General features: G+C 44.1%; 1 protein-coding gene across 4 annotated transcripts in view; it reads right to left on the bottom strand.

Moving 5' to 3' along the window:
• Positions 1-25,878, bottom strand: part of NTRK3 (neurotrophic receptor tyrosine kinase 3) — a 421,592-nt gene that overhangs the window by 229,726 nt on the left and 165,988 nt on the right. For 3 of the 4 annotated variants that reach the window (XM_083586417.1, XM_083586419.1, XM_083586416.1), the window contains exons 4-7: positions 19,402-19,470; positions 9,272-9,429; positions 1,212-1,354; positions 816-957 (exon numbers count right to left, since the gene is read on the bottom strand). In XM_083586417.1, coding sequence (XP_083442543.1) covers positions 816-957; positions 1,212-1,354; positions 9,272-9,429; positions 19,402-19,470 — 512 coding nt within the window. Of the gene's footprint in view, positions 1-815; positions 958-1,211; positions 1,355-9,271; positions 9,430-19,401; positions 19,471-25,784; positions 25,811-25,878 lie in introns of those variants that run through there. The other variant, XM_083586418.1, reaches the window with a different exon arrangement.

Raw genomic sequence — 25,878 nt, 5'->3', positions numbered from 1 at the left:
TGCCTCCTTCTAGTCAGCCTCTCCCTGTTGTGGATGCACTTAATCTCTACATTGGCAGCAACTGGATCACTCTCAATGCATACATAAGTAGGTAAGGAATAAAGGTGAAGGGACCCCTGACTATTAGGTCCAGTCATGACCGACTCTGAGGTTGCGGCACTCATCTTGCTTTATTGGCCGAGGGAGCCGGTGTACAGCTTCCGGGTCATGTGGCCAGCATGACTAAGCCACTTCTGGCGAACCAGAGCAGTGCACAGAAATGCTGTTTACCTTCCCGCTGGAGTGGTCCCTATTTATCTACTTGCACTTTGACGTGCTTTCGAACTTCTAGGTGGGCAGGAGCAGGGACCGAGCAATGGGAGCTCATCCCGTTGCGGGGATTCGAACTGCCGACTTTCTGATTGGCAAGTCCTAGGCTCTGTGGTTTAACCCACAGCGCCACCTGCATCCCCAGGTAAGGAATGGTTGAGGAGAAATGGCGGTCGGTGGGGCAGTGCCTCGTTTGCCCTACTGGACCAGTCTTCTCTGGCTGGGCCTAAGCTGCATGTTGGCTGAGAGAGTGGGCATGTCTATTAGTAGTATCCTCTCTTTCACTCTGAGGAACCCTGGAGAAATCTCAGCACCCTTGCAGAACAATTCCCAGTTCTACTTTGGGAATTCTATGATAGATATGGAATGTGTTTCTAGTGTAGAATTGCCATGCATCAAGATCTAAGTTTTTGTGTGCTGTGTGTGCAAATGAATACTTTCCATGTCATTGCCCTCCCTCTCTGTCTCCCATGAACCCTCACCTTTCCCTTTCCCCATTAACTTACAATATACAGTGAGGAGCACACTTGCATTAGACATCCCCACCACGTTCTCGGCAATACACGTCAACAGGAACCCGTTGTCCTCACTCGTGACATTCACCAGGGTTAGATTGATGGAATGGACATTGGTCCAGTTGGCGTTTGTCTAAAAATAACCAAGAAAGAGGGGGAGGAATGTTTAAAAACACACACACACACAAAAGAACTGTTGAACCCTTGGCCAATTTGTGCCCCTGGATGAAGAGAAATCTACCATATAGATTACCATGCATCGTGCACATCTTTAACAAATTTGATGGGCATCGAAGGCCGACTAATATTAAACTGAGCATCCTCTGTATATACAGAGAAGTTCTCCGGGCGATTAAAGCAGAAAAGCACCTGGATTTAGCATCCTACCTGATGAGTGTTGATCGAGCGTAGATTTACCACCATCCAGTCGACATCAGGAAGGGGTGAGCCAGAACCATTGCAGGTGATGACAGCATTTTCCCCCTCACACACAGTCAGATTCACATGGCTGACACTGATTTCGGGCAGATCTAAAGAAGTCAAGCCAACACGAAAGCATCTTTGTCAAGATGGTATTCAACTAAGACATGCCACTGCAAGCACCAGGGTTCAAACCTCCAGTTCCTAATCTAGGAAGGTAAGAAGCTGCCTTACACTGAGTCAAGCCATTGTCTACAATGAATGGAAGCAGCTTCCCAGGATTTCAGCCCTACCTGAAGATGCTGCAGATTGAACCTGGGACCTTCTGCATGCAAAGCGGATGCTCTAACCACTGAGCTATGACCCTTATTCAAACCTGGATCAGAATGGCTTCAGATGTTGACAGTGCTAGAAGCACATGTCTGGGGGGGGGATACATCTCATTGGCTCTGCCCTGTAGGTACCCAAACTCCTGCGTAGTTTGCCATCTAATAAATGCTTAGCATTCAATTGCAGCTAGCAATTCTCAAAACATACAAAGAATAGCCTGCTGCATCCTCCTTTTTTATAGAACTGCATGCTATTGAGAGAGATCTTGCAGGAGCAGCAGGAGACTCCCTTACTGGTCCTTAGAGTTAAGTCACAGGGTTGCCATATTTTGAAGAGCAAAAAAGAGGAAGCTATGATGGCCATTCAAAGCAAATGAATGCAATTTGCCTCAAATTTTACCCCTGGAAAATGAGGACGTCCTGGGAAAAGAGGACACGTGGCAAACCTATGGGCATAGGAGAACAGGCACTTGTATATGACAGGGGAGGGCCGATGGGACAAGAATTGCATCAAATGCTTCAGAGAGGAGCAATGAGTGAGAAGGAAGACAGACTCTGCCTGGCACGTCTTAGATAATATACCCAGGATTGATGGATTCATCCATAGAAGACATCCAGGTTGTTAGGGTAGCTCCATAAGGCACATGAAACCTGGAATGTCAATGCATGTGCTCCAAGACACCTCAAAAATCAGAGAGATCTAAGAATGGAAGATTTCCATATTGCTCCTCAAAACAAGGAATGTGAGGGGTACCCTAAAACAGGCGTGTGAATAGAAGAGCAGCTGGAACTTCATGGCAGAAAGCTGCCCAAGGCACCACCTGCCTATTACTAACCAGGTGGACCAAGCAGCATCAGATGATGGGGGAGCAGCCAGCAAAGACATCCCTCAATGCATCCTCAAGCAAGATGGAGAAGGGATGGACGATGTGTTCCTATCCAAGGCCACCACAGAGGAAGTTGAACAACCCATGGATTGGAATGCCTTAGGCCTTTATAGATTGCTTTAAAAGTGGATTAGAGAAATTCATGGAGAACAAGGCTATCAATGGCTATGTACTGCCTTTGATGTTGGAGGCATTATGTCAGGCATAGGTAAACTCGGCCCTCCAGATGTTTTGGGAGTACAACTCCCATGACCCCTAGCTTGCAGGACCAGTGGTCCGGGATGGTGGGAATTGTAGTCCCGAAACATCTGGAGGGCCGAGTTTGCCTATGCCTGCATTATGTCCTGAATGCCAGTTGCTGGGAACTTCAGGTGAGCCGAGTGCTGCTGTGTTTATGTCCAGCTTGGAGGTTTCCTATAGGCATCGGCCACCGTGAGAAGATGCTGGGATAGATGGACCTTTTGACCCCATCCAGCAAGTCTCTTCTTATAGTCTGATGCTGAATTAATAATAATAATAATAATAATAATAATAATAATAATAATAATAATAATTTATTTATACCCCGCCCATCCCCCCAGCCACTCTGGGCGGCTTCCAACAAAACACTAAAATACAGTAACCTATTAAACATTAAAAGCTTCCCTAAACAGGGTTGCCTTTAGATGTCTTCTAAAAGTTTGGTAGTTATTTTTCTCTTTGACAACTGGTGGGAAGGCGTTCCACAGGGCGGGCGCCACTACCGAGAAGGCCCTCTGCCTGGTTCCCTGTAACTTGGCTTCTCGCAGCGAGGGAACTGCCAGAAGGCCCTCGGCAATGGACCTCAGTGTCCAGGCAGAACAATGGGGGTGGAGACGCTCCTTCAGGTATACTGGGCCGAGGCCGTTTAGGGCTTTAAAGGTCAACACCAACACTTTGAATTGTGCTCGGAAACATACTGGGAGCCAGTGTAGGTCTTTCAAGACCGGTGTTATAAGGTCTCAGCGGTCGCTCCCAGTCACCAGAATTTGGAGCAGAGATGGGCATATCTAGCAATAGAAACATTGGATAATTCCCACTGAAAGGGAAATTGCCAATTTTTGCTTATCTGTCCCATGTCACTCCCTCACCTCCACACTTTCCTATCATCACCTTAAATGGGCATTCAGCATTCAACAGCCACTGAACATGCTCATCCCTTCTTGGAAGTGGTTGGTTTTGCATTTCTAGAACCCTGGTTTTCTCCCCAAGCCTACATATGTATCCTTCTTGTACTTGGATGGTACCATTTTGGCTCTATTAAGCAACCACACTCACAGCCCAGACATCGGAAATACCAGGGCTGATTAACTTGGCAAGCTCCGCCAGCTTCTTAGATCACAAATGCGAGGCTCGGTTGTAAAATTCTCTGAAAACCGCTTTCACGTTGGACCACTGTCGTGAGACGGAAGAGTTCCATTTTGGAAGGAAAAGATATCAGCAGGGAGATCTCTCTGCAGTTGTGATGGGGAGTGGTGTGGGGGCAGGGAGGTCAGGGAAACTGTTCACCCCATAATCCCAGGAAATTAATGTACATAAATCCACTCCAGATCGTAGCCAGAGAGGTCTTCCCAGCCTGCTACTTTGCTCATGAAGGATTTCCTAATCCTCAAAGATTATTCCTCCAATTTGCTGAGGAATTTTCAGTTGTCTCCCAAATCCCTTTTGGCTCACCTTCATGCAGCTATCCCAGCCCACTTCCAACATTTAATAAAAAGGGGAGGGGGGTAGAAAAGTGTATGGTTGTCTTTAGCAAAGTTGGGAGATGTTTTAACACATGCAATTCCTAGGAGTTCTATAATTGGGGGAGGGAGTAAAGGTAGGAAGAGAAAAACAGTGTGCTCTCTACCTACCCAATTATGTACACAAGTCCAGCTACAGGATTTGAGTGGTCCCTGTCAGGAATGGCAGAAATCGGTCAATTTCAGTTTCTCACTTCTCCAGTCTTAATTTCAATTCTCCACATATTCAGATCAGTTTGCAATTATTATTTTTTAAGTCCTCACAAAAAATTATCCTCATTTTAGTGCAAATTCCTTCTGTGTAAGTATATTTTGTATGCAATTTTGCATACAATATTCATAATTCTGCAAAGCAATTTTCCCTAACAGAAAACATTTCTGTATGTTGTTTCCCCAGATACATTTTTATGCTTTAGTATATGCATGTGTGCACCATTCCTTGGTGTAGAGCCGCATTGCAAAATCTGGAATTTCCAAAAATGGCTGCATTTCACTTTGTACATTGTTTGTGAATTAGGCAAGTTCATCTTTACATGTGACCTGAATTGAAATTCTCCCCCATTCCTAGTCCCTGGACAGGTGACTATCCCTTTAACATGTGGCAGATACAAGGAAGCAACACGGAATACTCTTATTCAGGCAAGTGTAATTGCATGCAAAATACAAGTGTGTGTGTGTGTGTGTGTGTGTGTGTGTGTGTGTGTGTGTTTTCCTGGAGAGGTAGCTCCATCCCTAAGTTCTCACTCTTCCCCCAAGGACTTGGCTGTCCTCAGAAGAACCCACATCCCCTAGAGTTTTCTATGAGTCATTGTTTTGGGTGTGCTTTATGCTGAGAGATGCCCCGACCAGAGCAGTGGCTCCTTCAGAGACACAACAGAGGCAGCTACAAATAAGCAAGCATCTAACCTTCAATCCTGCTTCTGCCATTGACTCGCTGGCAGAGAGGCAGTAGTAGAAGCTGTGAAGGAAAGTTGCAAAATTTCTTATATCGCTGATTTTAAAGAGGAGCGTGCAAAATGCTCTTGTCAGGTTTAGATACAGTACATTTGACCTCGGTGCAAACGAGTTGAACTGAAAAGCCCTAAAGGCCTTCTGAAGCAAGCCAGGCAGAAGATAGAGCTATTTATCAAGTTCTGCTATACATATTCCGTGGCGCCGGACCATAACACACTGGGGAAGGGCCATAGCACAGTGGCAGAGCATCTGATTTGCATGCAGAAGGCCCCAGGTCTGATCCCTGGCATCTCTGTGAGAGAACCCAGTCTGCAGGCCTGGGGAGCCAACTGCCAGTCAGTGCAGACAACACTGAGATAGATGGACCAATGCTCTCACTCAATACAAGGCAGCTTCCTATGTTTCTACAGCACAAAACAAACTTGCCACAGCTTCACCAAGCCAGCCCATCATCCAGGGCCTTCCTGGAAACTCCAGTTTTGATGCAGACCCAGGAAATAAGCAAAATTAGGTTCAACGAGCCAGGGACTGCTAGCAGGCTGTGTTTTGCTTCCATGCACCAACATTTCCAAGGTGAAAGGTAGGTTTTGGGCAAGCAACTCATTCCCCACCCAGAACTCCAAAATAACTCTTTTCTGCTACTATTGGCAGCAAGTGGAAGCAATTGTTCCCACCCCATGTCTGCTACCTTTGCACCATTTCTGGACATTGGGGCTTCATCTTCTTCCATGATGTCCCCAGTAAAGCAGTGTATGTACAAAAGGAAGGATGACAATGCACAGCCAATTAGATTTGTCTGTATGGCAAAAACAGTCCCATGAGGACAGAGGCTGCTCAATGGCCACAGAAGGCTGACTATTATGGGGAGGGCACAGGAAGAAAAGGGCGAAGATCCTGACAACAAAGGCAGTTTCCTACATTCTTCTGTTACTAAAACATTATTGAGACTATTGCATGTAGGATTGCATGAAGATTGTGGAATACTCTCCCATTATATATCTCATCATTATATATCTTTAGGCACTAGGCAAAAACTTTCCTCTATAGCTAGGCCTTTGACTTTTAACTATCTGTGGCCTCTTAGAAGTGGGTGGGATGTTTTTAATGTATTTCCCTTTTCTTCCTGGCTTTAATGTATCTATATGCAGGTGTGGGAGAGGGTGGTCTGTCTTTTTGGTTGATTTCAAGTCACTTTGGGTTGCCCTGCGCAAGATAAAGCAACTAACAAATTTAATAAATAAATAAAGTGTTGGTTTATTTTGCATTGAGAATTGTAATGTGTTCAGGCATGCAATCAGGTAATAAAATCGTACAGCTGGAAGGGTCATCTAGCCCATCTCCTTGCAACGCAAGACCGCTCCCCCCCCAAAAAAAATGTTTTATTGTTAATTTGTGCGCCTGCTGCGTCCGTAGCCTAGAGGGAAAGGGAAGATAAGAAGAAAACAAAGGAATTGCAAGCAGTGGCAAAATAAGCTTGCTTATTGTCTGGCTCTGCCAGAAACTTTTGGGACATATGAGAAGGACCTGCTGGAACAAGCCGGTATCCCAACAAGTCCAGCATCCTGTTCACACAGTGGCCAATCAGATGCCTGTGGGAAGCCTGGAGGGAGGACCTGGGCGAAATGGCACTCTTCCTTTCCTGAGGTTTCCAGCAACTGTCATTCAAAGCACATTGCCACTGAGAGTGGAGGTAGAACACAGCCAGCATGACTAGTAGCCACTGATATCAGGGCTAGAAAAATGCAACCTGTGCTGCTGATAGTGTGACTCATGCAAACGTTGGCAATTAATATACTCAGAACAATAATTACAGGGTGAAACAGCTGCAAAACGCCGGCACCCTGTCGTCTACAACGTCATTGTCTACAACTTTATCAACATCTATCTACAATTCTACTAGCATCTCTCGGTATTGTGAATATCACCGAACTCACCCTTGGTATCTTCATGAACTTATCTAAAACACTGAGTTAAGCATTTGAAATATCTATTGAAACCAGACATTTTAGATTCATTTTAGGTGGGGTAGTTCACAAGTCTTTGTGGCTTTGTTTAATGTTTTGTATTTTTCTCAGAAGGTTGATAAAGTATGTATAATTATTGTTCTGTGTACATTAATTGCCAACGTGTTGCAGGAGTCGCACTACTGATATCAGAGCAGCAACTACCACAAAACATCCTTAATTTGGAATCAAGACCAGGGTGTTCAGAATTTCAAAATCTGGAGAGAAAGGTGCATGGGGAACATTTCAGAATCATTCCCCATGCCTGTGACTCTCTAAATGACCTTAGACTACAACTCCCATCACTCCTAGCTGCTGGCCACACTGCCTGGGGCTGATGGAAGACCACATATTTCCCCTCCTTGACCTATGGATTGCAGTGTTTTTTTGCCCAAGGGACTCCCACCCAGGAGGCACACAAAGAGAGTAGGTAGAGGAGCATCATTGCTGATAACTCCATCTCTTTATATCTCCTCCAAACAAAGCAGCAGCAAACCCACAAAGAAATGTGGGAAGCACTGAACGGGGTTGAGAAGCTACAGCTGTTTGCAGCTCAAGAGACTCCACCGGGAAACAAAGGTAATAAGTTTAAGGGGAAACCTGATGATCACGGCGATAAGGGGGAAACAAAAAACGGCCTCTCAAAACTCGAAGGGTTATGTAAATAAGAGAAGACAACAGCTTGTGTGTGTGTGTTGAGGTGGACAGTATACATCTGTGGTGCTAGAGGAATTCAGGCTTTGTGCATTCCAATAGAAACTGACTGGAACATAAGAACAGCCTGCTGCATCAGACCAAAGTCTCATCCTGTCCTCACAGTGCCAATCAAATGCCTGCGGGGAACTCTGCAAGCAGGACCCAATCAGAAGAGCACTCTCCTTTCTACAGCACTTCCTAGCTTTCCCCAACCTGGTGCCCTCTGGGTGTTTTGGACTACAATGCCCATCAGCACACCTGCATTGTCTACTCCACCACAGCTTTGTGATGGGTAGGAATCAATGGAAAAACATCTGGAGGGCACCAAGTTGGGGAAGCCTGTCCTAGATTGATGTGCAGACTGGAAATGAAACTTTCAGTCCATTTTGCCCTTCTCAAGTGTTTAAATACCCTTTCTTGGCTCAGTAACAAGGAATCAACAATACACTTTAACAATTCCGAGCTAATACATTGAGAAATGGGAGAAAATCTGAATTAAATTTACATTCACATTTTTGAGTGGATCTTCCCAGATTAATGCAGATTTATGGTGAGCCCAGGAGAAAGTGATATAAATCAGAAATGAACTTGTCTGTCCATCCCTATAAATTGGCTTCATGCAAAGAGAAAGGGTTTTTTTTACGGATTATAACCTACAGTGGTACCTCGGGTTAAGTACTTAATTCGTTCCGGAGGTCTGTTCTTAACCTGAAACTGTTCTTAACCTGAAGCACCACTTTAGCTAATGGGGCCTCCTGCTGCTGCCGCTCCGCCGGAGCACGATTTCTGTTCGCATCCTGAAGCAAAGTTCTTAAACTGAGGTACTATTTCTGGGTTAGAGGAGTCTGTAACCTGAAGTGTATGTAACCTGAAGCGTATGTAACCCGAGGTACCACTGTATTTGGATCGGGACCTGTCTTTTATGCTTTTGCAAATCTCCATGCATGTTGAACCATAGCAATGCATAACAACAATCGCTGCCCCCAGTGGAACCTGCAACAAATTGTTACAGGGTGGGATGCAACTGATCAGGTTTCCATCAACTTCATACCATCACTGCCATTTCCCATCCACCTCCTCCTCCATCCAATTGCCAGCCAGCATTCCTAGCTGACTGAATACACTCAGTCCTCACTGAATTGATTTAGGCCTCCAAGAATTCCCCTGCTAAAGATTATTTTTTCTTTCTTTCTGTACTTTTGCAAAAAGATGGGATTCCCCCAAGTCCGCTGGTGCCTCGCTTTTGTGCATGGATGTTCCTGGTGCTGTTTTCACACACAAAAAACCAAGAACGGCACCCAGAGATTGGACCACAAAAATAGAAGGAATAATCATAATCTAGCACAGATGCCTAATTAAGTGGGTGGTGTTTGGGGTGTCGCTTTTTTCTGTCCTTACCACATTGATTGACATTCATCTTGTGCACGGCTATGTTTTTGTTTTCTGTATTCATGCAGTTCAAGTTCTGGTTCTGCAAATTGGCTTCGCCTTTCTCCTGCCACAGCTGGATCCAGCGGATGTCGCAGCTGCAGTTGAACATGTTTCGCTCTAACCTCCTACACAGAAAGAGAAGGGGAGACTGTGAGAGAGAAAAGGTGGAGAGGAGGTAAAGGTTACATGGAATCATGGCAGCGGAGCTGGCCTCAGAAGGTCGGCCTGGGTTAGAGACTGCTGGGAAGCTGGGAACCAAACAGCCAGGAGACAAAAGAGAAGAAAGGAATGTGGCTAGGTGCAGGTAAATTAGCAGAATTTATCAATGTCCTTAAAATATTGATACAGGGCCAGCTTCAGCTTCAAGGGGCTCCTGGACAAAGGGTGCATTTGTGGGGAATATTGCATTCATTTTCCTGATTATAACACTAGCGCTTCTATCACGGTTTTCTAATGTTCCTTTCATACTGCAGAGTCTGTTGTGTTATGGAACTGTGGCCTTTTTTTTAGCAATATACAGCCGTGCCATGGAAATGACGTTCACGTTAGTAGGTATGGTTTGACACCACAATGAACATCATTGATACTTCCCCGCCCTTTCCAGACCTGCATGATTCTGCTTCCGCATGATTCCCCCCATAAAAATGACAGGAAAGAACTAGCTGTATGTTGGCGTACTGTACTTTACTCCCATGATTTTCCAGGTTAAGGGGACCGCAAATAACAACAACAACAACAACAACAATAACAACAACAACAATTTATTATTTATACCCCACCATCTGACTGGGCTTCCCTAGCCACTCTGGGCGGCTTCCAAAAAAATATTAAAATACTGTAATACATCAAACATTAAAAGCTTCCCTAAACAGGGCTGCCTTCAGATGTCTTCTAAAAGTCTGGTAGTTGTTGTTCTCTTTGACATCTGGTGGGAGGGCGTTCCACAGGGCGGGTGCCACTACCGAGAAGACCCTTTGCCTGGTTCCTGGTAACTTGGCTTGTCGCAGCGAGGCAACCGCCAAAAGGCCCTTGGAGCTGGACTTCAGTGTCCAGGCAGAACGATGGGGGTGGAGATGCTCCTTCAGATATACTGGACTGAGGCCGTTTTAAAATATATATATTTTTTTAAAAAATCAAATAACATGGAAATGAGTGCTAAACATGTGCATTGTTTTGCTAGTTTTGCAAGTATCCTCTGGTGGTACCCTAGCTACATACGATGGCCAATTAGGGTACCAGTTGTATAATTATGCAGACCTCTTGCAGATAGTGCAGGGGGTCAGATGAGATGACTGTCGGTTTCCTTTCCAACTCTACAATTCTATAATTCTAAGTAAAAGATCATTTGCAGTATACCTGAAGCGTCTCTACCCCCATCGTTCAACCCAGACACTGAGGTCCAGTTCCAAGGGCCTTCTGGCGGTTCCCTCACTGCGAGAAGCGAAGTTACAGGGAACCAAATAGAGGGCCTTCTCGGTAGTGGTGTCTGCCCTGTGGAGTGCCCTCCCACCAGATGTCAAGGAAATAAACAACTATTTGATGTTTAGAAGACATCTGAAGGCAGCCCTGGTTTAGGGAATTTTTTAATGACTGATGTTTTAATGTATTTTTAATCTTTTGTTGGAAGCTGCCTAGAGTGGCTGGGGAAACCCAGCCAGATGGGCGGGGTATAATAATAATAATAATAATAATAATAATAATAATAATAATAATAATTGACTGAATAAAACAGAAATCACCTCTCATATGAGAACCAAAATAACTTCCAATGCCAAAATGAGAAAGAAACTAGCAAAGGGCATCCTTAAGTCACAGCTCCACAGGTTAATCAACGAAAATTTAGTTGACTCATCTACTGGTTTAAACTAGTCAAAGTTTGCATCCCTTCCTGGCTGCATTACGGGGATAACAGAGGGGAAGGAGGAATCAGGGTTCTCAACGTCATGTTAAATTTAGATGTCATTGCCTTCCTTCAGAGATGTGCACCTTCCTTCCACTATTCACCTGCACAGAGTTTCCATTTTATCTGTCCTCTCCCCTCCATGCCCATAAAGTCAAGGCTCAATCCATAAGACTCTGCCTTAACACATTGACTCAGAGCTCCTGCTGCTCAGGGACCTGAGGCAACATGCATTTTAATTGAACATAGAAGCTAGCTTTTGTAGACTTAGACCCCCATTGACCCAGCTGTGCAGCGCAGATGGGGAATCTGCTTTTTAATGTACTCCACTTAAAATACTTACATGTATTTTATGTACTGAAATTATATTATTATTATTGATTTCTTTTCCCTGTCTCTCTCTGCACTATAAGCTCCCCAACCACTATTCCAATGCTCTGCAAGCTCCCCTACAAAACCATGAGACCGAGAGAACCCTCAAGGGAATATTACGGAATGCTTAGACCACGGAGGGAAGTGATGATAAGAAATAGGGCAGAATTTAAGAGGGCGTCGAGATGGGGACTTAGGCCACATTTGCACCACCACTTTCAACAGTCATGGCTTCTCCCAAAGAATTCTGGGAGCTGTAGTTTGTTAAAGGTACTGGGAGTTGTTAGGAGACCCCAATTCCCCTTGCAGATCTACAATTCCCAGAGTTCCCTGGGGAGAGGGATTGACTGTTATCATACCCTCTGACATTTCTCCAATGAAAATAGGGGTGTCATCATCATTATTATTATTATTATTATTATTATTATTATTATTATTATTTACTATTTACTATTTATACCCCCACCCATCTGACTGGGTTGCTTCAGCCACTCTGGGAAGCTTCCAACATATATAAAAACATAATAAAATGTTAAACATTAAAAAAAAACAACTTCCCTATACAGGCTGCCTTCAGATGACTCGGGAGGGTTGCATAATTCCATACCCTCCAACATTTTTCCGATGAAAATAGGAACGTCCTACCATACCCTCCATGAGACGCGGGTGGCCCTGTGGTCTAAACCACTGAGCCTCTGGGGCTTGCCGATCAGAAGGTCGGCAGTTCAAATCACCGTGACGGGGTGAGCTCCTGTTGCTCAGTCCCAGCTCCTGCCAACCTATCAGTTTGAAAGCACGTGAAAGTGCAAGTAGATAAATAGGTACCACTCCAGAGGGAAGGTAAACAGCGTTTCCGTGCGCTGATCTCGTTTTGCCAGAAGCAACTCAGTCATGCTGGCCTGTAAAGTGAGATGAGCGCCGCAATCCAAGAGTCATCTACTACTGCACTTAACTGTCAGGGGTCCTTTACCTTTTTACCGTACTCTCCAACATTTCTCTGATGAAAATCGGGATGCCCTAAGGAAAAGTGGGACATTTCAGGATCAAATCAGAAACCAGGACGGCTTCTGTAAATCCAGGACTGTCCCTGGAAAATGGGGACACTGGGAGGGTCTGTGTTAAACCACTCTGGGACAGAGGAGGAATCCAAACCGGTGTCAAGGCATTTCCCTGAAATTTGTCCGCCAAGGAGAGCTGCCATTGCAGCACTTCAGGGGGCAGAACTGTAAGTAATAAAAATGCAGGCTTCCCAGATCATTCTTAATGTATGACTCTCCCCCATGAATAATATAAGAGCGGTGTGCCTCGGGGTGGACTTTTCCAATGGCCTGCCCCAGCCGTGTCGGTGATGTAATGTGTCCTAATCGCAGTACCCAGGGGAGCTTTTGTGCAAATTAACTCCCAGCATTTTACTGGGCATGCCACATGCCACCAGCACACAGGCGCTCTGCCACTTAAGGGACTTGGCTGGGGTTAGCTTTCTTTTGAAAGAAAATACAGTGGCTGGCTTCCCTGCACTTGCAGTGCTGTCTACAACATTCATAGCATGCCAGATGGGCGCAGTTCTCCTAGCTGTGGTTATCACCCACACCACTTCATAGAACTAGAGTCGGAAAGGACCCCTAGGATCATCTAAGTCCAACCGCTATAATGCAGGCATATACAGCTGTCCCGTACGGGGATTGAACCTGCAACCTTGACATTATCAGCACAGTGCGCTAACCAGCTGAGCTATCCAGACAGGGGTGGTTGCATATTGCCTGGAGGACACCTTCAGGCTGTGAGTCCTAGCTGAGTATTACATCTTCTGCTTTGCATATAACAGGTCCTAGGCTGAATCCCCAGCATCTCCAGTTAAGAGCTGGAGATGCTCCATGTGTGAAACCTTGGGGAACTGCTGTCAGTAAGTCTAGAGAATACCAAGATGGAGGGGCAAATGGTTCTGACTCAGCATAAGGCACCTCCCTATGTTCCTCTCAAGCAGGATTGCCAGATGGCAACTTCTGTGTCCATTCGCCCCCATACTCTCTCCGGAGAATATAACGTGTGCATGATCAATGACACCTCTCACATACAACAGATCTCAGTATGACAGCAAAGCATCTAAGCAATTCAGCAGAGCTTCTGGAAGTTGGCTCTTCATCACTTCCAAAGTCTCTCCCCCCCCCCCCCCCACAAAAAGGTTTGCTTTCCTTTGGGCAGCACTCCTTGAGCAAACACCAGAAGGCAGCAACTCCTTGCTAAAAATGTCTCAGAGCCAGGAGTATGGGGCACAGCTGATCAAGCATCTCAGCGCTAGTCAGTCAGTCACCTCTCATCCCACAACAATGTAAGGCAGCATGAAAAAGGAGTGGGTGCTAATGCACTGGAAATGGACACAGTTCCTTCCAGATGCAGCTCCATTCTAGACACACATCTGTCAGTCACAATGCCAGACACTTCTGTAGCTAGAAAGAAACATACATGCACACAATTGGGAATTTCTGGTCTGCATTCAAGCAAGAGTTGGAGAGGAAACCCTCCATAGGTCCCATTGCATTAGGAAAAGCTGCAAGGGAAAATCTTTCTCAATGATCTGTTAAGGTCCCTGGTGACATTGGGTTGCATCCAATGCCTGTTTTAATCAGAGTGGACCCATTGAAGTTAATGAACATGACTACCTGAAGTTAATGTCTTTTCAGGCCAGGGGTTAGTTTTCCCCACAAGTAAACATGTTGAGGAAGGCAATATGCCTGCTTAGGGTATGCACCTCACAGCAAGCTAAAAGCATAATTCTTCTAACATAACACATATTTTCCTTCCGTGCAGGAAAAATGTCGTGTGTGAGCAGGTATATTGTGCTTTTAACATAAACTTACAAAATCTTCAGGAACCAAAGTGTCGTTACTTTTGATTTTGGTGACTATGGCAGACAATCAAGCAAATTACCACACCAACGTCTAAGTTGAAAGTAGCCCAATAACTTAATAGGTTGGGGCCACTGAATTGTCAATGGTTGGGACCGTCAAACCCTCCCTGTTCCTTTAGCATCCTCTAGAGGACACTGTGGGGCTTGGGCATCCCTAGGTAACAGGACCATTCATCCCTAGGTAACAGGACCAGTGGTCAGGGATGATGGGAACTCTAGTCCCAAAACATCTGGATGGCCAAGTTTGGCCATGCCTGCCTTAAGTTAATAATGACAATGGGACTGCTCCAAGTAGGGCCAGCATTGGTAGGAAATAGACTTCTCTGCAGTCCTCCCCCCTTGCCTTGTTGGAAAAGCTGCTTTTCCAATGAGCTTTGCAAAGCAGGGTGCAAAGCAATAACATTTTACATTTCTCCCTGATGACCAGTGTTGACTTTTCAGCACGTCTGTCTGCCCCCAGTGGTAGGCTCAGCAAGGAGCATCACAAAGGAGGAGCAGACAAGATGAAAATGCCACAGGCCAGCTGCAAGAGAATGAAAGGAGAGAGGAAAATCTATAGCCCACCTAGGGATGCTTGAGAAATCTGACGTTTGCACATTCCCATGTGAACCAATCTAACCCTAACCTCTCTGACTAATGCATGGATCAGAAAATAGCTACCCACACTGGATTTTGTACTTCTTCAAATGTTGAAAACACAATTCTTGGCAGCTTAAATGGGCCACCTCCAGCATTTTCTGTCCGCTACTGCGAGAGCCCCTGCATTAGTGGATGGCAGAGTTTAAAGGCTGAACCACAAAGGAATCCAATGTAACTAATGGATGCTTGTTGTGCAACCGCTGATTCTTGTTGTGCAATCCATTACACAACAATGGTTGGTAATGTGCAGTCGTACCTTGGTTTTCGAATTTAATCTTTCCGGGAGTCTGTTCAACTCCCGGAACAGCTCCAAAACCAAGGCGCAGCTTCCAACTAGCCGCAGGAGAGTCCTGAAGCCAATTGGAAGCCGTGGAAGCCACGCCGGACATTTGGCTTCTGAAAATCATTCAAAAAACGGAAGAATCACTTCTGGCTTTCGATCATTCGGGAGCCGAAACATTCAAGTTCAAAGGCATTCAGCTTCCGAGGTTCCACTGTACTTGTGTTTTCCCTTCTGCAGCAAAGTTCCACAAGCACAACAAGTATACTGCTAACTGACTTTAAAATAATAATAATAATAATAATAATTTTATTCTTTGTATGCCACCCACCTGACTGGGTTGCCCAAGCCATTCTGGGCAGCTTCCAACATTTATAAACCATTACACATTAAAAAGCTTCCCTATACAGGGCTGCCTTCAGATGTCTTCTAAAGGTTAAACTTAGCACCACAATGAATCAACCCAATATATCCAAATACTTTTTAAAAAATGTATTTTGAGGATAGATACATTTCAAAATGTGGATGAATTTAGAAATATATGAATACATGCTTAAATGTGATTTTTCATGTGGGGTTTGTTTGGTTTTTTGAAGCAAATTTAATTGAAATAAAGTGTCATGGACCAGTAATAGACTGATTTGCTCATCCCTAGGCTCACAGCATTGATGTCAGACCGACCCAAGCCATGTGGAGTTATCTACAACAAAGTTACATCTTAGAAAGGATTTCCAAGTCGGAGGAGGTAATTTTCTTCTATTCTTAGCACCCTTGTAAAGTTAATTTCCCTCCGTTCCAGCCATCTGTTTAAGAGCCATTGCAGAGCTATAGCCAGATGAGCTGGAAGTTTCCTCCTCTAGAGACTTATTTAGCAATACTTATTCCTGGAAAGGGCAAGTGCATTCAGACGGCATTTTTTAATTTGTACGTTCAGGTTGAAAGTGTTGCCAGCCTAATGTCTTGTTCCTACAAGATTCCCCATAGGTATGCCGGGTGGAAAAGAGAAAGACATGCTTCTGAATTTGCCTCTGATCATGCCTCTGAATAACACTTGATGGAGAACATAAGTGGAAAGACTGCTGTTGCGCTCATGTCCTGCTTGCGGGCTCCCCGTAGGCATCTGTGAGAACAAAATACAGGACTAAATAGAGCTTTGGTCTGATCCGGCAAGGATCTTCTTGTACTGTTAAAGGGTTAAACCTCCCCCAAGACCCACACCAGGCTCCTGAACCTTAAAAGGAGGGCCGATACTGATAATTTGGGAAGAAAAGGCTTGCACACAAGGGCAAACTACATGATAAGCATCAAATGTAGCTTGGTCCTGATACAGAGTCAGATGTTTGGTCAATCTAGTCCAGTCTTGTCCCCATTAAGGATCAACAGCACTCCGTGGTCTCTCTTTATTGCAGTTCAGCTATCTCGGATCATTTCAATGGAGAATTAAATCTCAGATGCTATGAATATAAGGAAGTGTGCTCTACCAGGAGATAGGGGCTCTCACTAGGGATGGGCTAATATACCGTTCATGGTTTCTCTGAGTTTTTGCATTTTCCCAATCTTAAATTCAGTTCTCCAACATCAGATTGCAATTTTTACAAAGCTGCTCATTAAAATTTGTCATCAGCTTAATGTGAATGTCTCCTAATATATATTATATGCAATTTCTCCTAGTATACACATTTTTCCGAAACACATTTCTCTAATATAATGCATTTTGTATGCTATATTTCTACAACAATTTAATACATGCATTTTAGCACAGATTACTTGGGCGGAAAACTGCAATGCAAAATTCAGAGAAGTGCAAATTTCAAAGGACAGCTGAGTTTCAGTTCATGCATTGTTTAGGAAACTACAAATTATGTAAATTCACCTTTGAACATGAACAATTGAATCGAGCTATTATCTGAAGCCAGGGCATGACAATGTTTGAGTTGCCATTAGCGCAGAGAATCAATTCCAAATTCAGCATTTTAGCCAGATGTCTCCCTCAAGCATGGGCTTTGCTTTATTTCTGCAATATTACTATCAGTCTTTTTCTTCATGTAATGACTTGACGGTAGGGGTGAGCAACTATGCTGAGTTTACACTGGTGATAACACACTGAGTCCCACTTGAGGGACTGGTCTTTATTCTTCCATAAGTCACTTCTCACTTACAGCTCTATTGATCACAGGTGAGGATGAATGAGATATTCCCATGATCCTCTGGGATGAATCCTACATAACGTATATGCTTTTATTTCTGACACAGAACTATTTCTAAAACTCAACAAAACAGGTCACCAGGGCACCACTCCATTGATTTCATGTCCACTTATTCTTCTCATATGGCGCTGAATGCTTTATTTATAATTCAGGAAGCTGCAGACCTGCTAGGCCCCAAGGGAGATGCTAGCCTATCTCACATGCAGTAGTCGGAAAAGTGCTTCAGTTGTTGCAGAGGAGGGAGGTCAAAAAGCCATTGCTTCTTCTGGTCTGCCTAAAAACTACAGCTAAGATGTGCCAAAGAACATAAGGAGAGTCTTCTGGATCAAGCCAATGCCCCATCTAGTCCAGCATTCTGTTCTCATAGTGGCCAATGAGATGCCCACGGGAAGTCAGAAATTAGGTCCTGAGCTTCACAGCATTCTCCCCAGTTGCGATTCCCAGCAACTGCCATTCAGAGGCATCTTGTTTTTGACAGGGGAGGTGGCTAGTAGGCGTGGATAGCCGTATCCCCCATGAATTTGTGTAACCTCCTTTTAAAATTGTCCAACATGCCGGTCATGACAACATCTCGCAAGAGCAAATTCCATAGTTTTTCTATGTGCTGTGTGAAAATGTATTTTCTTTTGTTTGTTCAGAACCACCCGCCATTCAGCTTCATTGGATGGTGCCTGATTCTAGTATTATGAGAGAAGGAGAAAAACATTTCTCCCTGTCCACAGTCTCCATACGATGTACACTTTTGTATACCTTTGCCATATCCTCCCTTAACTTATAGGTCTCCCTGACCCAAGCTCTACAGCTCCAAACATTGTAACCTTTTCTCATGGGGGATTTGCTCCAGCCCCGATGCAACAATGCAAACTTCTCTTCCTCCCTTGCCCAGGACCGGCCCAAGCCATTTTGGCACCTGAAGGAAACCAGAAAATGGCATTCCCTCCCTCTTCCAGCCAGTGAAAAAGGGGAAAGGAAAGATCTACATGAGGAACAAGGTGGGGAGTGAAGATCCATATTGGGATCTGCCACCTGAAATGGTCACTTTACCTTGTCTCCTGGGTAGTCCAGCCCTGCCCCCTTTTTTTGAGACCAGGCAGGTTTCACAACACATCCCAGAAGAGGTAAGGTAAAAGGTAAAAGTAAAGGACCACTGGACGGTTAAGTCCAGTTGAATGTGATTATGGGGTGCGGAGCTCATCTCACTATTCAGGCCAAGGGAGCCAGGGTTTGTCCACAAACAGCTTTCCGGGTCATGTGGCCAGCATGACTAAACTGCTTCTGGTGCAATGGGACACCCTGACAAGTGCCAGAGTGCACGGAAACACCATTTACCTTCCCGCCGCAGCAGTACCTATTTATCTCCTTGCACTGGTGTGCTTTCGAACTGCTAGGTTGGCAGAAGCTGGGACAGAGCAATGGGAACTCCACCCTGTCATGGGGATTTGAACCGCCAACCTTCTGATCGGCAAGCCCAAGAAGCTTGGTGGTTTAGACCACAGCGCCACCTGTGTCCCATTTTTTTTTACCTCCAGAAGAGGAGGAGGGTTAACACAGGATCACCATTTTCCTGCATCAGCCATGTCTGTATCGTTAATATGCATTTCTGCTTAAAAGTGACCCTTAACTACACCTTCCTCCAATCTTTCCATCCTGTTTGAATCCTTAAAGGGTCTCCTAACTGCCTCTTCCACGCCCATTTGCATCCTGAAAAGGGCCCTTAACTGACACTTCCTTTGGCCTTCCCCCTCCCATTTGTATTTGCAGAAAACACCCATGTCCCAAGTAAAAACTTACAGCTCAGTAAGTCTCAATGTCTTGAAGAGTAGCCATGACAGCGTAGTCAGCCGGTTACCAGAGAGGTTTCTGAGAGGGGGAGAAAAAAAGAGAGAGGAAGAATTTACTGTGAATAATTATCTCCACATTGCAACTTCTGCAACTGAGCTCAGCTCATAATTACCCTGTAGAAGTAGAGATATTACAAGTTGGGGGGGGGGGTCACACCAGAAAAAGAGAAATTAAGGTAGTCTTTCCCCATGACAACCAAAATTAGAAAGATAAAATGAAAAATCAATATATTGTAAAATGTGCTCTCTCAGCATGAATAAATGATTCTAATTAAACAAGGAAAAATCTATTGCCAATATTTCCAAGGATCTATTGGTACTCTAATATTAACGTCAAAGCAGGCCCAATGCCTAAACAGGTGTTTTATCAGTGTGGTAAGTATTCCATACAATGTTGTTGTTGTTGTTTTAAAAAAGTTAAATGCCCAAGCAATCCAAATTCTGTGACATTAATTCTGCAAGCTGTAGAAATTATGCAATTTGCATTATAGCTCTTATTTTCCACTATTCGCTCCACCACTTTTACTATTTTGCAAAATTTAATTCATTGAGAAGCTTAACTGCACTTAATTCAGTGCTGGGCTAGGACTTATAGTTGAACTTTGGCAAATTTCTCTCTCTCTCTCTCTCATTCAGATCCTTCCTCTTCAATATGGAGATAATAATTCTGGGTTGTTTCTAATGCTAGTCCTATCCATAGTAGACCCACTGAAGTTAATAAACATGCCCACCTTAGTTCCATTACTTTCCATAGGTCTACCCTGACTAGGACATACTTGGAGACAACCCAATGACTTTGCCTTACAGAGCCATTGGAACAAAATAATGTATGTGAAACAATTATAACTCTATTTTATTTTTTTTAAAGAAATATTTATTGAAGTTTTACAAAAACATAAATACAAGAACACATAATAAAAAAATAAAAATAAAAATACAACATACAAAAGCAAAGAAAAAATAAGAAAAATTAAAAACAATTCCATTTTTCATAACTTAAAACTCATTTGCTTGTTTCTTTGACCTCCTCACACCTCCCCTTCTTGTATTCCCATTTAAATAATCAAATCAGCAAATCCTTATCCTCTTTCATTTATCTTAACTCTATATCTTAACATTTTATAACTCTATATTTTCATCCATTATCAATTCATTTTTGCATATTATTATTAACTTTGTTGCTAGTACCACTTATTTCCAATCCAACATCATTTTAACATTCACTAATTTTACAATGTTTCTGCAGATAATCTTTAAATTTCTTCCAATCTTCTTCCACCAACTCTTCTCCCAGGTCTCGGATTCTGCCAGTCATTTCCACCAATTCCATAAAGTCCATCACTTTCATCTGCCACTCTTCCAGGGTGGGTAGATCTTGTGTCTTCCAATACTTTGCAATAAGTATTCTTGCTGCTGTTGTTGCATACATAAAGAACGTTCTATCCTTCTTTGGCACCAATTGGCCGACTATGCCCAGGAGAAAGGCCTCTGGCTTCTTCAGAAAGGTATATTTAAATACCTTTTTCATTTCATTATAGATCATCTCCCAGAAAGCCTTAATCTTTGGGCACGTCCACCAAAGGTGAAAGAATGTACCTTCGTTCTCTTTACATTTCCAACATTTATTATCGGGCAGATGATATATTTTTGCAAGCTTGACTGGTGTCATGTACCACCTATATATCATTTTCATAATATTCTCTCTCAAGGCATTACATGCCGTAAATTTCATACCGGTGGTCCACAACTGTTCCCAGTCAGCAAACATAATGTTATGACCAATGTCTTGTGCCCATTTAATCATAGCAGATTTAACCGTTTCATCCTGCGTATTCCATTTTAACAGCAAGTTATACATTCTTGAAAGTATCTTAGTTTTGGGATCTAACAGTTCTGTTTCCAATTTTGTTTTTTCCACCTGGAAGCCATTTTTTTTTTATCCTGAAACAATTATAACTCTAAACAGGAGTGTTAAGATCTGCAGAAGGAGTTGTCTTGGTCTTTCCACCACCCTCGGAAGTGACGGGAAAGGCAACCCAGGAGAGAGCCTCCTTTGCGGTGGCCCCTAAACTGTGGAACTCATTCCCACTAGGATCTTTTGTTACATAACTTCTGCTGGCTTTTGACAGTTAAGGTACTTTGTATTGTGGGACCCACCTCTTTTGCTCAATTTACACTGTTCTGGAATGCTTCTGCTTGTTTTTATTTATTAAATTTGTAGAATTGAAAGAGTTTTGTTTTTATAACTACATCGTTGTAACTCTCTCTGGGACTTCATGGAGAAGGTAAGGTAAGAAAACTTATAAATGAAACCCCAGTCCATTTTTCACAGATCTGCAGTTTACACTCAAAGCAGTGTTGCAACAGTCCTGGCTTCTCCTCTTCCCAAAGGATTCTGGAAGCTGTAGTTTGTGAAGGGTAGTGAGAGTTCTTAGGGGAGCCCTATTCCTCTCACAGAGCTATAATTCTCAAGAGTGGTTTAACAACCCAATCCCCCAGACAACTCTTTGAATTCTTCCTTTGCAAAGGGGAACATCTCTCAGAAGCCTTTACAAACTACAGTTCCCAGAATTCTTTGGGGGAAACCATGGAGGTTTAAAATGGTATGGAACTGCTTTAAAGTATGTGGTGGTATTGTATTCTCCTTCTTGGCAACTTATCATATCATAAAAGTAAAGGCAAAGGGACCCCTGACCATTAGGTCCAGTCGTGGCCGACTCTCGGGTTGCGGTGCTCATTTCGCTTTATTGGCCGAGGGAGCCGGCGTACAGCTTCCGGGTCATGTGGCCAGCATGACTAAGCCGCTTCTGGCGAACCAAAGCAGTGCACGGAAATGCCGTTTACCTTCCCGCCGGAGCGGTACCTATTTATCTACTTGCACTTTGATGTGCTTTTGAACTGCTAGGTTGGCAGGAGCAGGGACCGAGCAACGGGAGCTCACCCCGTCATGGGGATTCGAACCACTGACCTTCTGATCGGCAAGTCCTAGGCTCTGTGGTTTAACCCACAGCACCACCCGCGTCCCTTTATCATATTATATTTATCTCCTTTTGGAAAAATTCTGTGTGTGTGTGTGTGTGTCTGTCACTCACTCACTGTCACACACCCCTTCATCCCCTTCACATACTGACCTCCTTAAAATACCTGCTCCACAATATTTTACACCCAACATTTGGACTATTTAAACATATAGTGCAGATGGGACCAGAGGCAGGCCTTAATAACCATACTTTTTTATTTTTGTGTTTTTGATGGAAGGTGGGTCGTGGAAACATGGTTGCTGGGTGTGTACACATAACAAACTATAGCAAGATGGGGAGAGTATTTGGCAGGCCATCCTTATGAAAGCACAGCAAGGAATTTTAATACCTCGAGGATTTTTTTTTTAAAAAAGGATCTAAATTTGCCTTCTGCATCTTTGCCATATTCACACCGAATGAGGCTGCTGCCATGGCAACCCAAGACAACCTCTGAGAAGTCCCCTCCACTCCAGCGGGAAAAGACAAAAAAAGAGGGGGGCAGAATCTGTTTTCCACAGGCAGCATTTACAAACGAGCATCCAAAACCCCACCCTTTAACATCCCCTCCCCGTACCACTTAGGGAGCTGAGAAAGAACAAGGACATCAACAGAGGAAAAGTGCTATTTTCTATAGAGATGACACCAATACACAACTCTGCGTAGTAAAGCAGAGATGGGGAACTCCCATCTGCCCCAGCCAACATAGCCGATGATCAGGGAATGCTGGGAGTTGTAGTCCAACAAGTGGATGGTCACAGGTTCCTCACCCCATGATAAAGGGGAAAGCATCAGCAAGTAACCTAGGAAGCTGCTTTCTACAACAACAGACCATGTGTCCACTTATTCTGTTTTGACTGGCAGTAGTTCTCTAGGGTCTCAGCAAGAGGTCTCCCCACTGATCAAACTCTGCCACTGATATGGCCCCTTTTTGAATGGTCCCCAGGGCTGTACAACAGATTGAAGGATGAATATATTTTAAGGTTTTAACCACAGCATCTGAAGCCAAACTCAAGGCGACTTCTTATATTCCTAGTGTTTCCATGGGTGGGAATCTGAGACAGAGCCTTCTCTGTGGCAGCAACTTGGCTGCAAAAGTGTCTCCCCAAAGGGTGCTAAACTAGTTCCATCCATTGTCTTTAGGAAGGCAATACACACATGTATTTCACCCGGCTTTCAACTATTTTTAATCAGGATATTGGTGTTTTGACTCCCCCACACTCCTCACTTTCTCTGGGTTTAGATATTTTACATTACCTAATTATCTGTATGGCTTTAGTGCACTGTGAACCGCTAGGAGGAAGCAATGGCTATTAGAACCAAAATGCTGGTGATGACGATGAATCAAATCACATCCCTTCTCAGAGCTCTTCCATTCAGTTTATACAAGGTCTCCATCACCCCTGGCACCATTCTGGTCCAGCCTCCCCACCACCACATTTCCTAGAGTTCATCAGTTGCCATAAGCTTTGTCCTTGTTACACCTAGGGTTGCCATACTGCAGTGATGGCCAAACTTGGCCCTCCAGCTGTTTTGGGACTTCAACTTCCACCATCCCTAGCTAACAAGACCAGTCAGGGATGATGGGAATTGTAGTCCCAAAACAGCTGGAAGGCCAAGTTTGATCATCACTGCCATACTGTCTCTAGAAGTGTCCAGGCGGAAATCGTAAAAATGCCCAGGAAAATAGCAATCCATGTTGGCAGAGCTGTTTTTGCCAATTTTCCATAAAAATAGCTCAACAACTTTTGGCAAAACTAGAAAACACTCAACAACCAGCAACCCTAGTTATGCCTGGAACTGTTTGTTGCACTCAGCTAGTAGCTGACCTACATTTTGGGGGCCCTGAAGCTTAAACTGTCATGGAGGCCCCTTCACAACCAGCAAAGAGGTCTGGGTAACCGGTGTTTTATCCTTCCATTAAAGATCACCACACCTTTGCAATATCTATGCTACTGACTCTCAGACTTTTGAGATTGCTGAATTATATACAACAACAACAATCAATCAATCAGTTTGAGTCAAGTGACTCAAATTGGGTCTACTAAACTCAAAATCTACTGTAGTCTACTAGACTCATTGTGGACCAAAGTTGTTTCTGGGGCCCCTCAGCAGTAGTTCATTAAAGGAGGCACACAACTGAAGGAGAAGCACAGAGCCATGAGCCAAGGAGCCACCTCTGAGAAGCTGAGGCCAGGCAGTGGTATCCTCCTCTTAAGCTCACATTCTAATAACATAAAAAGAGCCCCTTGGATCAGGCCAAGGGCCCATCTAGTCCAGTATCCTGGTCTCACAGTGGCCAAAAGATAGCTATGGAAAGCCCACAAGCAGGACTTGAGTGCAATACTAACCTCCCCACTTGCTTTCCCCAGCAACTGGCTTTCAGAGACATACAGCTTCCAACAGTGGAGGTAGACAATACACACAAAGCTGACCCCAGCACTGTCCAACTCAGGACACTGAAAATGTACACTTTCAGACAGGTGTGGAAAACCTGATGTTCTCCAGTTGCTGTTGAACTATGATTTTCATCTCTGGAACAAGCTGGGGCTGATGGGAGTTGTACTGTAGTCCAACTACACATGGAGGGCACTTCATTACACTGGACTTAAGAGAACCTGGAGGTCTTAAAGACTCTCCCTTCTCCCCTTCCTTCTCCGGCAAGCTAATCTCTTTCTACTTCTAGGCTGGTTAAGCTCTTGAGCTCCCATCCCTCCTCTTGGCACCTGGATAAATGGATTATGGCCTCCTTAAAGAGGCAGTCACTGTGGAAGCTATTCTACCCAAGGCAAATCCTTGGCAGTAGGGATCCACCTTAAGTCCATATTTGGCTATATCCCACACTTTTGAGCTCTCATTTGTTCCACTCAGTACCCATCCACCAGCCCCTTTCTTCTCTACTGGCTAGTGAACTTTGCCAGAATCAGACTCTAGCCACTGCCTAACACAGAACCTGCCTCAGTTTGACCTTTTGTCTCTCTTTGTGGCAATTTGTATTCCAAGGTCATGAAACATGGGGTTTCCATGGGGTTGAGGGTTTTTTTCTGCTTTGTTTTTTGTATTTGTTCCTTTACAAAAGCGGCACGTTCCGTTCTTATAATAGTAAAAAGAAATCAAAACGACAAGGTCTTGAAACTGGCTCTCACAAGCATAGGGATGGGGGTGGGTGGAAATAGGATTCTGTTTGCATTTAAATCTACCTAAATTTCACTTTCCGAAACAATACAAGAACTAAAACGCAGCCATCTTTCAAAATTCGCACTTCTCTGAATTTTGCAGCGAAGTTCTCCAGCAAGTAACGTGTACAAAAATGCATATGTAGTGCATATGCCAGCTGAGAGGAGACATAATAGGATGAGCTGTCTAGTCTAAGGTGTGTGCAGAATGTGTGCAGGAAAAAATATTAGTGA

This window comes from Podarcis filfolensis (genome assembly GCF_964270895.1).
Source record: "Podarcis filfolensis genome assembly, chromosome: 14".
Lineage (NCBI taxonomy): Eukaryota > Metazoa > Chordata > Lepidosauria > Squamata > Lacertidae > Podarcis > Podarcis filfolensis.
The sequence above is the reverse complement of the archived record's forward strand: the minus strand, read 5'-3'. Positions and strand labels throughout refer to the sequence as shown.